This window comes from Ostrea edulis, chromosome 6, assembly GCF_947568905.1.
Source record: "Ostrea edulis chromosome 6, xbOstEdul1.1, whole genome shotgun sequence".
NCBI lineage: Eukaryota > Metazoa > Mollusca > Bivalvia > Ostreida > Ostreidae > Ostrea > Ostrea edulis.
This window is the reverse complement of record NC_079169.1, coordinates 24,031,169-24,049,494: the sequence shown is the minus strand read 5'-3', so window position 1 is coordinate 24,049,494 and position 18,326 is coordinate 24,031,169. Positions and strand designations below refer to the sequence as shown.

Below are 18,326 nucleotides of genomic sequence, written 5' to 3'. Positions count from 1 at the left end.
AGACAATGTTGTTTGCAAGCTTTGTCAGCTGGAACAACAAAAATTTTCAGAGCAGTTCAGAAGTTTATTAAGAACTCTAACAGATTTTAACCGGACCTATATATCATATTTTCAAAATATGTTTTGCATTTTATGCCTGATTATGTGATTACATGAACCTAAACATATATTGTATATTATCATAATTGTAAATTATAACGAATATCATATTTTCTGTGGTATGAAAATCTTTATTTGTACATGTATAACATAATATATTTTGTATACGGGAGAGGTTGTCTAAGTTGCTAGAACCTGTAACCAATCCCTTTGTATATTTATACAATAAAATATGTTCAAATCAAATCAAAACATATTCCTCATGTAACCTATCCAATTCTTTTATTACTTCTGGTTTACTAAACACAGAAGGATAGATGGTACGTATTTTTATTTCCATGTGTCTAATGCGGGATTTTAATATTCCTCTTATACTTTTAATCCATTCTGAGAATATATCAAGTTGTTTTTCTTCATAGTTAGGCCATCGCCTGGTATAATCTTACACAGAATTCATAATAGAGATGAAGTTCTGTTGCCATTTGAAAGACCAAGGTTCTCTGTATTTTGGATCTTTTAAAATAAGTGATTTGGGGTCCTCATTTTCAGCTATATCAATATCACCAGTAATGACATGTCCAGCTGGACTATAGTTAAAAGAAGATGAAAATTAAGAACACGTAGGTGGATTACGTATAAGATGGTCTATATCTAGGTCTACAAAGTTTGTTTATGATTATAAAGTTTGGATGCAATAGTAAAAGTAATTCTGTAGGAAATACAGGGTGTAGACCTGAACTTGAAATAAAGGTGGAATACACGACTGAACCCTTTTATGACGAAGAATGTTGCTTATGTTGACGGCATCTATTCCTTTGTTTGTAAATTTAAGCTTAAGGAACTGACGGCATTGTTCGAAAGGAATATCATCCATGACCCGCGGTGGTTTGATGACGAATTTCGTGGTTTTGCCAAAACTAACGCTTTCATGGATAGTGCACGTGGTTACCTTTATTTTAACAGGACATGCATATGAAAAGGTGAAGATAATGAACAATGCTCAACCTCATAACTCCTGTAGGGAGTACAAAAATAAGAGTTGGGAAACACGGACCCTTCGATATACCAGAGGTGGGATCAGGCGACTAGGGGAAGTAAACATCCCTTGTTGGCACCCGCTGTAAACCCCGTATTTTGATCAGTTCAGCGGAGTAATCCGTAGTCAAAATCAGTGTATAAAGAACGACCTAACAATAGGTATAAAACATTTGATCCAATGGCAGGTTGTATTGGCAAACTAGATTGTTATAACGAGTTTCATCTTTTGAAAGGGCATTTGAGGTGTAAGTACGATTACCAAATTTGGAATTAATGCCAAAGTTGGTTTAGAATACAGTTGCAATAATAAGCCTTACAAAGACAATGTTGTTACAAGCTTTGTCAGCTTTGGAGGTGTCAATATTTGGAAATATGGACATGATCAAAAGATCACTATAATAAAGATGTATTTGCAAACTAAGTTTACTACTAAGTAAAACCATGTACATGTGTATGGCAGAGACATATCGATGTTTAAACATTATGATAGTTTATGTCCATCTTGATGATAATCCGGGATCACATATCCATACAAAACATGGTGAAGCACAGCAGCCAACAGGATAGAATGAACATGATGGAGATAGGCAGCAGGCTGGCGATCAATGAGGTGTAGAACCAAGCTGTTAACAGAAAATAATGGTCATTAGAACAACAGGCTGGCGATCAATGAGGTGTAGAACCAAGCTGTTAACAGAAAATAATGGTCATTAGAACAACAGGCTGGCAATCACTGAGGTTTAGAACCAGGCTATCAACTGAGAAATGATCTTTAAAAGGGACTGATTCACGATTTTACCCAATATTTTGTTTTTCACTTTTAATGATCAAAATCTATTGTCTAATGTGTTTAAAAGAATTCATATAAAAATCAAGATTATACATTATCACAGATGCTCATTTTAGAGAATTTATTATTTGTTTTGTAAAAAAAAAATTGCGGTATGTTATTGTTTACGAAATTTTTAAAAAGAAATGGATATCGATCTAAGTTTATTATATCTTTCATATTTCAAGCATTCTTTGGTTAAAATGTGTCATCTAAAAGTTAAAATTTGTGACTGCAAAATTAAGATGCTTTATGTTACAAAATTAATATTTCACTGGTTTGTTCGTGTACATGAAGAGACTCGAGTCTTTGTTTACATAACACAGATTTTAAGGCTAAAATTTTGCTTTTACTCTTGCGTTCAGAAGGTAAATATTTTGGCTGTCAACATTAGATCAGTTATATTTTTAATTTTTAACACATAAATTTTTTCTTCTTCAAAAATCGTGAACCAGTCTCTTTAAATTAGAACATGAAGTTGGCAGCCGGCTGACGTAGAGCCAGGCTATTGATAGAGAAAATGATCTTGATAATATTGGATAGTAGTTTTAACATCGAGGCTAGCGGTCACTGACGTAAAGAGCCAAACTGGACTGAATACAGCTACATGTACTTGACGTCATCACTATATAAATACAGCTACATGTACTTGACGTCATCACTATAAAATACAACTACATGTACGTGACGTAATCACTATATAAATACAGCTACATGTACGTGACGTAATCACTATATTAATACAGCTACATGTACGTGACGTAATCACTATATAAATACAGCTACATGTACTTGACGTCATCACTATATAAATACAGCTACATGTACTTGACGTCATCACTATATAAATACAGCTACATGTACTTGACGTCATCACTATATAAATACAGCTACATGTACTTGACGTCATCACTATATAAATACAGCTACATGTACGTGACATCATCACTATATAAATACAGCTACATGTACGTGACATCATCACTATATTAATACAGCTACATGTACGTCACATCAGCACTATCTAGATAAAGTTACATATACGTGACGTCATCACTATATATACATTCCTGCACAGCACGAGCACGCCGTGGTCTGACGTTGTCATCCACGATCATTGGCCTTGGTTGAAGAGGGTGATGGTCACAACATGTGCAGCAAGAGTGTCCTTTTGGTAATATTGTGCATTAATATTGTCCGTAACTGTGTAAAGATCTAGCTCACAGTTGTAGGAAACAAAGCCAATACAAAAGCAGATCCACCACCAAACGGTTTGTCCATCTGTGATATGTAGCAAAAAAATCGATTCATGAACAGACATGGCCGTATTGCTTTAAAATGTGTCCACAACAACAGTACAAAGTTTGAGGAATGTCAAGTTGGAGTTGTGGGAGTTGATTACACAAAGTAGGTACCATTCACCATTCTATAAGCCGGGTGCACTTTGTGCTATCTGGCCAAAACGACTCTCGTTCGACTAATGGACTTTTCTCCAGCGTTGGCGAGCTTGACACAATTGCATACGTGCTGCTTTGTAGTTGGGTGTGAGCAAATGTATCTTTATAGGTCTTCCTGAACGATAACCAATTACTTCAGTCATTCAGTACTCTCCTTGTTGAAAACAAACGATGTGGGCATCATTCCCTTTTTAAAAATTGATAAAAACGTTTCGTCTAACCATCAATTTGAGTGCACTGTCCTATCGTATAGATATTTTACGGGGTTTTCCATTCTTGCACGATCTCTGGCGTAATTTAGTAACTGGTACTAGTATTTTCTATCAATTCTAAAGATGATCGAATAGTGATGACCCACTTGATGACCAGTTTGTTTTGATGACATACCTTCTTCCCTCGTTACAATCTAATCTGCCATCGGATTACATTTGGGACTTGCGGAGGACCCATACTTTCAATGTGCAAGAAAAGTAAACCTAATTTGTCAAACTGGACAGGTTGAATACAGAGCTATATTAAAACACTGTACAAACTTGAAATTACGTTGGAAGTGAGTACAATATTCTCGGCCAATAGACAAATGAATACAGCTATATTGTAAACAAAGATACAGGCTGAATGAATTGTGTTAACTACTGAATTCAAAATTATTGGTATGTTTAGTAACTTCCGTTTTTTCATGTGTATATAAACTGTACCGGAATAAGTCCATTTGTAACCATGATCTTGATTAACGACTAATGACAATATTTGTGAATTACACAACCCTTAACTGGAAAATGGCAGTAAAATGTTGCTAAGATGGATATAGTATTACTCACAAGGAGGCGTATATAATTCCTTTTCTTTGACCTCTGTGATATCGATTTTCAAAATTCCTTTAACAGTTCCAAAACCATCCTCACAACACACAGTCAACATGTAAGAGTTGACATCCCGGAAGGCAAAGATTGGCTTTTCATATGTAAAAATTCTGAATTCTGTCCCATTCATGAGGTTTAGTTCAAAGTTGCTCGTCTGAGGTCGAACACTCTCTAGGGTACAGCAAACGGCGTCCGGAGGCACTGTGGGATCATACACATTCACTGAGTAAATCAGTTCACTTCCGGCCTGCGTTTCTGGTAGAGACATTTCCTTGGGGAAATTGGTGATGACTGGTGGCTAAATGATTAATAAATAAAAAAAATTGTAAAAGAAGATATTTGAGGCCATTAACAGGGATGTTTTACACCAGCATACTTCATGGAAAAGTATATCAGAGTGAAGCATTATAGTTCATACCTCATTTATTTTCAAAAATAAAATTAAGTTTTTATATACATTTTACTTTCACTTTAGTCGCAATTCTCAGCTGTTAAAATAGATGTAATATACTATCAAGATTTGTTCACGACTGAAATTGCAATCTTCTAATCACAATTAAACAATTTACAAAATATTTTTTCAGACAAACCCCGTTAAATGTTTCCACACTGAAAGTTGCTGTTGCTGAATTTTGGCAGGTGTCCTGGACTTTCAATTTCGCCAAATATCCAGCCATACCTATTGTGCTCTCGGACGGCTCCAGTTGTCGAGCTACTTGTATAAAGCCTATAATAATGGATACACCGGACTAATTTATATAGCCAAGATACTTGACGCATAGAAGTATAGAGATTTTTATAGATATAAACAGAAATAAACTCGATAATTCTCTTCAATTTTGTTTCTTGACAAAACAATCACTTTGATCACGAGTAGAATGGAACTCCTCCTTTAATTTTTTTATTTTTTTTATTTTTTTTTGTATTTCTAGTTTCAAATAAAACTCTTTACTAATAATAGTTTACTTACTGTATGACTCGTTCAGATCAATATAGGCGTTTTGCTGTACCCATGAAAATGTAACGTTTTCTTTGTAATCTTGTCCTTGGATGGCGTAGGAGGTAAAACTAGTCCCCACTGGCCAGTGGTCGGCGGCAGACGTCAAATAGTTGGTCTCTTCAAACGAAACCTGGGTATCTACGGACAAAAGAAATAATCGTTTTTATACCAGATGTTGTTACTTGTTGAATTGAAACTAGAAACCTATTTCGTATCATGAAAACGTTCTGAAGCAGAGGAACGTTTAATACCACTTCACGTAAAGGTGAAAACTTTTGGATATGACGTTGGAATTACATGCAGATTCTACTACTGCTGGAATTTAAACACTTGTACATAAATATTCAATGTTTATGATTCAGGGATCCTCTGATAAATTAGACTACGGTACGATTAATCAGAAATTCAATTTGAAGAAATCAATCTTTTTTCTTGGTATTCGAAAAGAATTTACTATTGTTAGCTGTTCAAAGAAGTCCTGCTTTTTCATGCTTTTTCATTTATTCATAAGTTTCCTATGTACGATTTAGAATAAGTGATAAGTAATTAGCGTGCATTTTGAGCTGATTACCGTTTTCAGCGTACATCTTGACCTCCTTTCGTTATAAGCGTACACTTTGAGTCGCTTACTGTTATTAGTGTACACTTTGAGTCGCTTACTGTTATAAGCGTACACTTTGAGTCGTTTACTGTTATAAGCGTACACTTCGAGTCGCTTACTGTTATTAGTGTTCACTTTGAGTCGCTTACTGTTATAAGCGTACACTTTGAGTCGTTTACTGTTATTAGTGTACACTTTGAGTCGCTTACTGTTATTAGTGTACACTTTGAGTCGCTTACTGTTATTAGTGTACACTTTGAGTCGCTTACTGTTATTAGTGTACACTTTGAGTCGCTTACTGTTATCAGCGAACACGTTGAGTCGTCGTTTACTGTTATTAGCGTACATTGTGAGTCGCTCACTATTATTAACGTACGCTTGTTTGAGCTGCTTGTCGTTAATAGCGTAGACTTTGATCTGCTTACTATTATTAGCGTACGCTTGCTAGAGCTGCTTGTCGTCATTAGTATACATTTTGATCTACTTACTGTTGTTAGCGAACTCTTTGAGCTGTTTACAGTTATTAGAATACATTTTGAGATGTTTAATGTTTAATATTAGCGTATACTTTGCTTACTGCTATTAGCGTACACTTTGAGCTGCTTACGATACTGTTTTTAGCGTTTGATTTACACTACTTACTGTTATTAATGTCCACTTTGAGCGGTTTGTCGTTATAAGCGTACATTTTGAGTTACTTATCGTTATGAGCGTACACTGTGAGTTACCTAATAACTACATAATAATGAGTTAATATAGTATATTTTGAAATTTTTAATGTTCTTTGCGTACACTTTGAGCCGATTACCGTTTTAGCGTACATTTTGAACTGTTTACCGTTGTTAGCGAACGTTTTAAGTTGCTGTTATCATCGTATATTTTAGGCAGCTACATAGGAGTTATGAGATTGATCACTGTTCGTTATCTTCACCTTGCATGTAACTGTTATTAGCGTATACTTGAGCTCCTTACCTCTATTGACATACGCTTTGAACTGCTTACCAATATCAACCTACATTTTGAGCTGCCTACTGCTACTAAACTACATTTTAATCCGCTTACTGTTATTTGCGTACACTTTGACGGTGTAGCCTCTTTCTGTCAATTTCTCAACTGATGCTGTATTTGTTGACCAATCAAATTGCATATACTCGTATGGTTCATTTGAATATTGAGTGCGGTATACGTTCTGCGGACAAAATCTGTCAGTTGAAATTGTACAAGCTTGGTAGGAAATTATGTTGCTTGAGGAAACTCTCCTGAAATTCATTAATCTCATTTTAGCTGACAATGCATACCCTAACCCAATGTTTAGCTTTTGCTGTATGATAAATCAAATGATATAAGAAATCCTGATTTATATAAATAATCTTGATTATTACATGTACGAGTATATCTGTCGGTGTGTTTCACTCATCTCAATTGTCACAGTATTACTTTATCAATATACATAAATTAGAGCATCGATTAAACGAATCAATGCCCAGGTTTATGCATGTTGATATTGATATTATTATTGATAACCATGTTAATTAGTGAGTGGTACATGTAGTTCTGAATTACCAGCCAATCCTATCCCCAGCCACTATGGCGATTCGCTGGTCCTCGGGAACCGTATAGTTTAATGCCTGAACAGTTCCCTGCAGATCAGAGTCTGTAACAAAATATGTTTTTTGTTCAAACAATACTCAAAATCAGTGACTGAGATGACAAGAAGGTAGTACAATTCATCAATTTCTAGAACAGACACTGTGTGCTAATATTTGTTACAGTCAAAGGAACTAACAAAAATAATTCAACATTTCCCTTCAATATAGTGACGTCATTTTAATCACCAATGACTTCCACTTCCTGTATGGCCTTGAGTTCGTACGTCGTTCCTGATTTGAAGGTCCAGACCATGAACTGCACGATCCCTACAGTACACGGATAAAACTCCCATGCCGTTATCAGACCACAGCAGTTGATCTCAAACAGGGAGTCCTGCATCAGGAACATCATGCCTAAATAATAACAAATATTTCATTCAAGTCTATTGTACATGTAATCCTGGTCCCTTCCATTTCAGTGGTGATGAATTATATTATATATTCACGTTTTAGTACTACAGAAACTAAAGTCTAAAATGCAGGTAGTATTTAGTAAGATTCTGAAATTAAGGTGGTTACCTTGGTCTTGCTCGCAGACTTCAGTGACGGCAGAGGCTGCACTGGGATCCTCAAAGTACAACAGAGGGACCATAAAGCAATCTATATCACAAATAAAAGGTGAAAGAGAATCAAATAATCAGTTATAGCATACATTTCTTTTCAGGTTCACTTAATATCCCGCTTAGCGTCAATTCGTTTGATGTAAATTCATGGAAGTAATGGAATATGGATAAAGCTATACACACAATCACATAAAACCGTTACGAACAGTATTTTCCTATGGCTGGGTCTGTGATTGGACAGCCGCTGAAAGCCTCCCACAGCGACACGGCAAAGTCATCTGTATTGATGGCATTGAAAGAGGACCCTGTAAAGTACCTTCCGTCAACCCCTACTGACTGGGACAGTTTGGATTGTGAAGCCGCGTCTCTGACCCCAATAGCCCAGACATAGTTATCGCCTGCACCTCTGATAGTATTCACTTCAGTGTACGGATTGTCGTCATCAAACAGAGAATCAGAAGTGTAGATATAGTAGTTAGGGGCGTCAGACCTGTCGCCATTATTCACCTGAAACATGGTCGTGTACGCGTAGCTGAGAGCTCTGTCGGAGTAATCGGTGTCGTTTTCGAACAGGTTCGAATTTCTGTCGGTGGAAATCGCCATAATGGCGCTCTGTATGGCTTCCTTGGTAGTGTGTGTGTTGAGATGGAAGCGAGATGTTGGCTCTGTGTTGTAAGTGACAACTCCTACTCTGATTCCATTATTCGGATTTATGTACATCTGGTTTACGAACTTGGACACGACATGTTTCTGGTAGTCCCATTCTGTGGGCGCTGTGCTGTAAGATTCCTCTAATATAAAAATCAAGTCAGCCCTTTCATTGGGTCGACACCAGCAGCGCACTGAAAAAGAATGTTGAATTCCTTTAGTGCGTTGCCAATTTTCCTATTTGGTAAATGTACTGAGGAAACTCAATGAATATTGATCTCTTTATGCTTATACGAATGATATTTTTTTTTTCTTGTAGCACATGTCGTGATTTGTTAAACATTCATGAAAAAAGTTGCTTTGCTATCATCTTTGAACATATACCGGTATTGTACAGAGTTTGAAGACTGTTCATTAATGAAGTTGAATAAAGTGAACACTATATTAATTAACTATTGTATAGATAAAACCGTCAAAGACAGACAGACGGATAGATTACAAGACACAACATACCGCCGATGTGGAAATACTAGAAGACAGATTAATATTTGTTTTAATTCAGAGAGCCCCAATCTTTCAGTAGACAACATAACTTCGTCTCTAGGCCTGTTATGAATTATGTCGAAGATTATGCCAGATGATGATCTGAATATGAAGAAGAACTTGACACTTTGTCAGAATGGATAAAAAGTATAAGAGAAACCTTGCATTGGACACATGAAAACAAAAATGCTTATCATCTATCGTTTGTTTAGTAAACCAGAAGGATGAAAGATGGATAGGTTAAATGAGGAATATCTATTGGTTCCAGTTGACGAAGCTTCTAACAACGTGGTCTTTGATGGTAAGGCCCATTACTGGAACATTATTTTTAAACGAATTTTAATTCTACATTTGGTAATCCAACTTATACTTCGAGTTCCCTTTCCAAAGACAAAATTCTTCACAGTCATATTTCAGTTTTAAACACACTTGAACGAATTAATATGAATTACGGTACCTATTCTGGATTCCAGAATAAAACCCATAATAAAAAAAGAAACATTGTTGGGTCCAGTAAATGTCCTACCAAGCCCCTATGTTTGCTCCTCATGAAAAATTAACTACTGTGGAGGAGACACGTCAGACGTATTGTGTCATAACATGCACCAGAAAAGATCAAATGTGGAGTCTCAAAACTTCCATAGAACTCTTCGTTAATTTGAAATCACAATCAACAACATCAAAACGTACGGTTTTTCAACACTTTCACGACCATTCCTCACGATGAATTAAAGACTATGCATTTTGATGTTACAAACAGCTGTTTCTTCAATAAAAATGGAACACAGGAATATTCGTATGTTGTGTTCCGTCATCCAAAACATTAATTTGTCAAACACCACTCTGATTCTACGCACAAGTATTCTGAATTTGATATCAAAAAGATACTGAGTTCCTTGTCAATATCTACGTAGTCTTCGGTGATCAGGTCTTTCAAAGTATGTTGGAATTTCCATGGGCACAAATTGTACTCCATTATAAGCTTGCCTGTTTTTGTATTCTTATGAGGCAGAATTTATTCCAAAGCTTCTACATGAGAAGAAAACACCTCTTGCTGTGACCTCCAACTCGACATTTAGAAGTATCTACGACGTTTCATCTATCAACAATACTCATTTTCATTCGTATATCAATATATGATATGAACTCGAAATAAACGACATCACAGAGTCTTTCATATTTGCTTCATATTTTGGATATTTTATAAAACAAAGATGTCAACGGCATCTAACAACTCAACTTCATGACAAAGGAGACGATGCCACCTTCTAATTCGTCAACTTCCCATATTTATGTAGCAATATTCCATTCTCGCCTGCATGTGATGTTTATAGCTCTCAGCTCATTCGATAAGCGAGAGCATTTTATGTGTACGACCAATTTTTAAATCGAGGCAGACGACTGACAAATAAATTGATGTCACAGGGATTTCAACAGTCTTGTTTAAAGTCAAGATTTCGCAATGTCTATGGTCGTTATAATGACACATGCTATCACTGGGAGGAATGCTGTCTGACTTGTTTCATACTAATTGTTAGGCCGTTCTTTACATACTAATTTTTACTACGGATTACTCTGATTACCTGATCAAGATAGATTGGTATATCCCCTCACATCATTAAAAACCCGCAATTTCAATCACTAAATACACCAAATACCAAAGCAAAACAATTGACATTAATTTTGAAGCGCAGACACAAATATGTTGAATAGAAATTTTAGGTGTATTGTTCAAGTGTATGATTACTTACAGACTTCTATAACGAGTGTACATTGCTGTATATTTCCCCCTTTTCAACCGAAAAAGTCGGCCATATTAAACAAAATGCATTGTTTTTACTCTAAAGAAATTTTGTTCTATTTCCATGCAGATGTACAGAATATTTGCTGCGTTGTTTTGAGTTTGTTTTTTTTTTCTCGTTTGTTTGATTTTTTGTTGTTGTTGCTTTTTTGTGTTCTTGTCATTTTATTTGTGTCTCTTTATTCCTCTTTTTTTATTTTGGGATTATTTTTTTTATTTTTTTTTTTTTTTGCATGAATTGACTGGATGTCTCGTTCATGCTCTGTCTAAAATTGGGTAAAAATGTAAATATTCTGCAATTTTGTCCCTAAGATATTATAAACACTTACCTACTCTACCAAACCATGTTTTTAGCTCACTATAGCTACCTATACATGTAGATACTACACATTACTTCAGTAAAAACTTAGATATTCTGAAAACAACTTTACATTCAGATACATGTATGTATAAAAATGAAAAAAAGGATTCAACATTAAACCAAATTTATTTATAATGTTATGTTTATATAAAGATACAGATATCAAAATCAAATACTTATTATGAAATTTCAATGTCCTTTGGTAGAGATTGGCATAAAGATTTCCCATATACTGTGAACTGAACACGACCATAGGAAAATAACGGCCAGGCCTGTAAAAGTCTGTGAACCAAAGGGGTGTGTCTGAGTAGGGTTGAAATTTCAGATCAGCTGTCGATAAATCAGACTAAATTATGATGATACTGATACATTGATCTTTGTCGGTAACGAATCCTTTGAGTAGTGACCTTCGAAATAATACAGAGCAAACAATGGCTGAAACAAAGGGTGGTGGATTTCAATACGGGCGAGACAGTCGATATCAACACAAACAAGAAAGGACAATGCTCATGTTGATGTACACCCTCGCGTTTAGTGGTTGTAAATAATAGCTATTTGAAAAATAAGGTTTCCAGATTTAGTCAGCAAAACATAAATTATCTATACATTTTATACCATGGGTAAACAATTTTTAAAGACGATTAAATCAATGCGAATGCAAAAACAACTCATTTATATATTATCAAACATAAGTTTACAAGCAACACCACGAAGTTCATCTCCAAATTTTTCATAAGGCCTTGCTTCTCTGTGATGGATAACACATGTTTGTATATTTCTTGTAATTGATATTGTTTGGGATTTCATATTTTCGCTTCGTCTTCTCGTTTTTGTTTCCCCCTAATTTCGTTGACTGCTTTTCCTTGATTATTTTGTTTGATTCTATATCATACCATGAATGTAGTAATTTTGTTTTAATACTTGTAAGACGGAATCATAAAAACGGTGAGAGTTCTGCAAATGTTTATTTATCAATTCGTTCTACATTTTCAAGACTGACTACGCAGAACACATTGTAGAGTGATAGAGTCTCTTATCAAACCAACCCTGCTCAAACCTCAGTCTTAGTTACTAGTATCCAAACCAACCCTGCTCAAACCTCAGTCTTATATACTAGTATCCAAACCAACCCTGCTCAAACCTCAGTCTTAAATACTAGTATCCAAACCAACCCTGCTCAAATCTCAGTCTTATATACTAGTATTCAAACCTACCCTGCTCAAACCTCAGTCTTATATACTAGTATCCAAACCAACCCTGCTCAAACCTCAGTCTTATATACTAGTATTCAAACCTACCCTGCTCAAACCTCAGTCTTATATACTAGTATCCAAACCAACCCTGCTCAAACCTCAGTCTTATATACTAGTATTCAAACCAACCCTGCTCAAACCTCAGTCTTATATACTAGTATCCAAACCAACCCTGCTCAAACCTCAGTCTTATTTACTAGTATCCAAACCAACCCTGCTCAAACCTCAGTCTTATATACTAGTATCCAAACCAACCCTGCTCAAACCTCAGTCTTAGTTACTAGTATCCAAACCAACCCTGCTCAAACCTCAGTCTTATATACTAGTATCCAAACCAACCCTGCTCAAACCTCAGTCTTATATACTAGTATCCAAACCAACCCTGCTCAAACCTCAGTCTTATATACTAGTATCCAAACCAACCCTGCTCAAACCTCAGTCTTAGTTACTAGTATCCAAACCAACCCTGCTCAAACCTCAGTCTTATATACTAGTATCCAAACCAACCCTGCTCAAACCTCAGTCTTATATACTAGTATCCAAACCAACCCTGCTCAAACCTCAGTCTTAGTTACTAGTATCCAAACCAACCCTGCTCAAACCTCAGTCTTAGTATCCAAACCAACCCTGCTCAAACCTCAGTCTTATTTACTAGTATCCAAACCAACCCTGCTCAAATCTCAGTCTTAGTATCCAAACCAACCCTGGACAAACCTCAGTCTTATATACTAGTATCCAAACCAACCCTGCTCAAACCTCAGTCTTATATACTACTATCCAAACCTACCCTGGACAAACTTCAGTGTCTCATATCAAAAACCTTTTCCAAAAAATCAACAGCATCAAAACGTATGACTTTTCAATACTTTACACCACCATTCCTCACGATTTTAATATCATAAAACTGCCTTTTCAATAAAACTCGTTCATATCTTGCGACCAGTCATCCAAACCTTGCTTTTGTTAAACACCACTGTGATTCTAAGCAAAAGCACTATAAAGTTGATATCAAAGAGATGCAAGAGTTCTTCATTAACACTATATATGTACTGGTAGTCTTTAATGAAAGGATATTTCAACATTCTTTTGGAATTCCCATGGGTACAAATTATGCTCCTTTATTAGCTGGCCTGTCTTTGTATTCTTATGAAACAGAATCTATTCAAAAGCTTCTACACGAGAGGAAAAAATCTAGATGCATCAAAGACGTTTTAACCATTAACAAAACACTTTTATTCGATACGATATATCCGTGCGAACTCCAAATAATAAAAAAAACCACAGAGGTCTTCCATATCTGCTTCATGAAAACTTATACGGTACCAATTTTGATGCACCAGATGCGCATTTCGACAAATAATGTCTCTTCAGTGATGCTCAACCGAAATGTTTGAAATCTGAAATAACGATAAATTTGCTAGAGGTATTTTAGGGAAATGACTTTCAGGTTCCGAATCGTCAACTTCCCATATTTACGTACCAATATTCTATTAGCACCTGCACATAGTGTTTATGTCTCTCAACTGATTCGATACACAAGGGCATGCTCTGCATATGAAAAATTTATGAATTGAGACAGGCTACTGATAAATAGCGTTATAAATAACGTTGCAGAGGTTTCAACAGTCTCGTGTAAAGTGAGAATTTTGCAAATTCTATGGTCGTTACAATGATCCAATTTGCGAGTAAAATCTGTCATTAGGTCGAATGATGTACGATGCGTTTCAAGCCAATTGTTGGGCCGTTCTTGATATTCTGATATTGACTAAGGATTACTAGTATGTGATCACGATGTAGAGCTCACGGCGAGTGTGACCAGCCAACAGGGTAACCTCACTTCTCATAAGCACCTGATCCTACCTCTGATGTGACTCGGGGTCTGCGTTTGCCCTATTCTCAATTTTGTATTTTTGATAGGATTTAAGAGATGAATCACTCATCGTTATATTCACCTTTTCATCCAAATTAACCCAGGTCAAACATCAGTCTCATATCCACACCAATATCCACATCAAGCCTAAGTCTCATATCCGCGATAACCCTAGCCAAGCCACAAATTTAAGTCTCCTATCCGCTACAAACCTAGCCAAGCCTCAAAGTCTCATATTCAAATCAATCCTGACCTAACCTCAGTCTCGTATTCAAATCAAACCCGGCCTAACCTCAGTCTCATATTCAAACCAAACCCGGCCTAACCTCAGTCTCATATTCAGATCAACTCTGGTCAGACCTATGATTATTTTGAAGTAAGCGCAAACTGGATCTCCCATCGATTTCATATACATGTACATATATATTAAACAAATTACCAAATTTCAGAAATATTGCTATCGATATTTAAAAAACCCGATAGATGATGAATCTCGATTTACCGATGTGTTTAAGCTGTTTCATTCTCAGAAATTCCTTTTGCTTAGTCTGTGTTTCCATGGAGTGTGGATGGTTGCGTAGCAGCTGGTAATTATCGTTAAGTAATATATATATATATATATATATATATATATATATATATATATATATATATATATATATACATATATACACAGTAATAAGCATATGTGTTTTAGTATTAGATACATGGGCTTCCTATTAGTTATGACTAGTGAGTTAACCCTTTAGCACGATTGGTAGAGCACTGGACTGTTGTAGATGTATCAGAGGTCCCGTTGTTGTAGCATAAACTTTTCCCCCGCATAGACTTTCCCTCCAGGAAAAACGGGCCCGGGATAGACATTCCCCCCGGAAAGATGGGCCTGGCATAGAATTTCCCCCTAGGAAGAATAAACCCAGGCCCAATCCCCCCCATAGGAAAAACCGCCCTAGTATAGAATTTCCCCCTAAATGACAGTACGCTTTTACCCCCTTCTTACATTTTAGCTATGTATCTGTTTCCAGTTATATTACTAGAATTCTCTTGCTTATCTAGACCCAGGAATTCTTCTTCTTATTTTTCAATTTTGAGCAGGGTCTTGTGTATCACAATCATCATCTTATGTTTTTGGTGGGGTTTTTTAAGATTGAATATTGTTTAACGTCTCTCTCGAGAATCTTTCACTCATATGGAGACGTCACCACTGCCGGTGAAGGGCTGCAAAATTTAGGCCTATGTTCGACGCTTACGGCCTTTGAGCAGGGTGGGATCTTTATCGTGCTACACCTGCTGTGACACGGGACCTCGGTTTTTGCGGTCTCATCCGAAGGACCGCCCCATTTAGTCGCCTCTTACGACAATCAAGGGGGTACTGAGGACCTTTTAAGGAAATTATTCAAATTGTGTAATGGTATATCAAAATCTCATGTCTCTGCTGTTAATGTCTTCTTAATTTAAAATTTCGAATTTAAATAAACGGGAAAATTAAATTACTTTTATTTATACAGTGCATCTAATTTACTTTTTAGATATTTTAATTGTATATCTTTTAGTCGACCTTTTATGGAAACCCCAAATGATATTGACCATCATTATTTAAAGTCTTTTGGTAAGCATATTGTATTTACTATATGCAATTCAAAGTTTTCAGCGTGTAACCCAACTTCAACATCTCAAAAATATTCCTTTATTTCGTGAATATCATAATATTAATAAGCGCATATCTATTTCATTAAACTATAACAATTTAACAGCACATATTTGTTTTGTTTTTTTTGTAACTTTTTTTTGATAATATGTACCTCTTTATAGCAATTATAGCAAATTTCATTGATTATTATCTTCAATTGCATGGGTTTCTTCATTCTATATTTGTAAAATTAAAAAAAAAAAAAAAAAGCTTCTACATGAGAAGAAAAAGATTCCGGTCGATGAAATCCGGAAACAGGAGGGGAAAATTCTATACCAGGGCGGTTTTTCCGCCCAAGGGGAAATTCTATATTGACTTTGTACATAGGGGGAAATTATATGCTGGGGGCGCTTTTTCCCCCTATGGGAGAAGATCTATTCCGGGCCCATTTTCCGGGGGGAAAGTCTATGCTACAACACCGGGTTCGATCCTCAGTTGAGACAAAATTGTACCACCCACGTGTGTATGAAAATATCTTTTCTGTCTCACCATATCCAGGAGTTCCAAAAAAAAAAAGAGGAAATGACTATTGGTCAGCTAGGAAATTGTGTTTTACGCTATCAAATAATAAAGATTTATGAAAAACAGGTCTTTGCATACATCCTTTTTTCAATTTAAATTTGCATTCTAATTCTGCACAATAAAATCCGTTCAAACCAATTTTTGATTTTTCTCCATTTTTTTAAATTCATCAATCTAAAAGAAATGATTTTTGTGAATTAGCTGGTATTAACAATTTTCATTGAAATATATCTTATTTGACTAACCTGAATTTGGAAGAAGTAAAACCAACACAATGGTGACGAAACCCATGATATGAATGATGTGCGCATTGCATTCCCCTATATTTTAATCTTTGCAATGAAGTCGCATTGCTATGTAATCTAAAATGTTTGTTGTTTCGCAAGTCTGTTGAGATTTTGATCTAAATCCGTAAAAAGCAATAAGGATTGTTCATGCTGGTTGTACCGCCTAATTAACTCAACACAACGTCAAGGTCACCGATTGAGAAGATGAAATTATTTATTTCGTAATAATGATGGCAATCTTTTGAACAGCAATCGTACCATGACATCTTTGCGAGGCTTTGAAACATTCTTATTCCAGTTGTAATGTTAGCCGTGCCATCCTTTCTTCCCCTGTGTTCTTTCAAAATCTACAGATTATCATAAATCAATGACAAAGATTTATGATACTTCACACACCGTCTTAGTTTGAAATAAGTAATTAGATAAAAAAAGATTGTCTTATTTCATGAGCATGCTTACTTCTATTCTTAATCACCCCACACGAAACTACCAACACATTTTGACCTACACTATGAACAAACACAGATTTTTTTTTTTAAATTCTCAATATATTTACAGAATATGTGTGGTTGTACTGTGGGTTCATCATTACTCGGTGAAAATTGATTTTCGTTGTTTTTGTGCTTGACCAAGTTCACGAAATCTAGTAATCAACGATATGAGAAAAGAAGGCAGGGCACCTGTCCATGCACGCTCGTCTAACGAAAAATCAAATCAAAGATATTGTAGCTGTTGGTAAGTCACGAAAATTAACGCCAATGAAAATAAATGACAGCACAAAATACGTGGTGTTAGCTTCAAAATATTTTACTTTGCTTTAATTGCAACTGAATTTTGGTAGTGAGTTAAGCGAGTCAGTAGTCCAACTCTGTTTTCTTTCCAATTAACCGATCGCGGTAAAGCGTTCGCTTCATAACCAGGAGGTCGTGAGTTCGAGCCCCGTTTCCAATTTCCAATCAGTAAAATGTTTTGCGATACTGTCATACAATGGAAACCTTTAACCTATCACGCCCTGATCAGATATCCACCTATGTTGGTTATGGCGCCTGTACGGACTCGAATTTTACGGAAAATTGGCAAAGTCTTAGAGTCCCTTTGGATGTCGGGTATCGTGGTTTTTTCTGCTTTGTCGTGCGACGCATCGGTTCAAGGTTTCCCGATCTAACATTATAAACAGTCAAGTAACTTATTTGAAGCGAACAGCAATGTCACCTAAGTGCACATTGACTGCTAGAACCAGTCGAAGCTGAAA

General features: G+C 35.9%; 1 protein-coding gene across 2 annotated transcripts; it reads right to left on the bottom strand.

The window, feature by feature from the left end:
- Positions 1 to 209: 209 nt before the first annotated feature.
- Positions 210 to 17,135, bottom strand: LOC125648025 (uncharacterized). 2 transcript variants are annotated; one of them, XM_048874914.2, is made up of 10 exons: positions 17,033 to 17,135; positions 8,306 to 8,941; positions 8,056 to 8,136; positions 7,723 to 7,890; positions 7,451 to 7,541; positions 6,950 to 7,146; positions 5,257 to 5,424; positions 4,877 to 5,013; positions 4,245 to 4,584; positions 210 to 1,760 (listed from the first exon to the last, which is right to left on the bottom strand). In XM_048874914.2, exons 1-10 carry the CDS (start codon positions 17,076 to 17,078, stop codon positions 1,657 to 1,659), a joined length of 1,968 nt encoding a protein of 655 aa, XP_048730871.2. In that variant the 5' UTR covers positions 17,079 to 17,135; the 3' UTR covers positions 210 to 1,656. The 2 variants fall into 2 exon arrangements, with proteins under 2 accessions (XP_048730871.2, XP_055998079.1); XM_056142104.1 differs by lacking the exons at positions 6,950 to 7,146; positions 7,451 to 7,541.
- Between the last annotated feature and the right edge of the window lie 1,191 nt (positions 17,136 to 18,326).

Excerpts from the sequence above, each read along its gene's own strand:
- LOC125648025 (XM_048874914.2), bottom strand. The coding sequence starts at position 17,078 with ATGGGTTTCGTCACCATTGTGTTGGTTTTACTTCTTCCAAATTCAG. Across the intron at positions 8,942-17,032 it reads TTTACTTCTTCCAAATTCAG|TGCGCTGCTGGTGTCGACCC; the intron begins GTTAGTCAAATA and ends ATTCTTTTTCAG. Across the intron at positions 5,425-6,949 it reads CAAAGTGTACGCAAATAACA|ATACCCAGGTTTCGTTTGAA; the intron begins GTAAGCGGATTA and ends TTTTGTCCGTAG.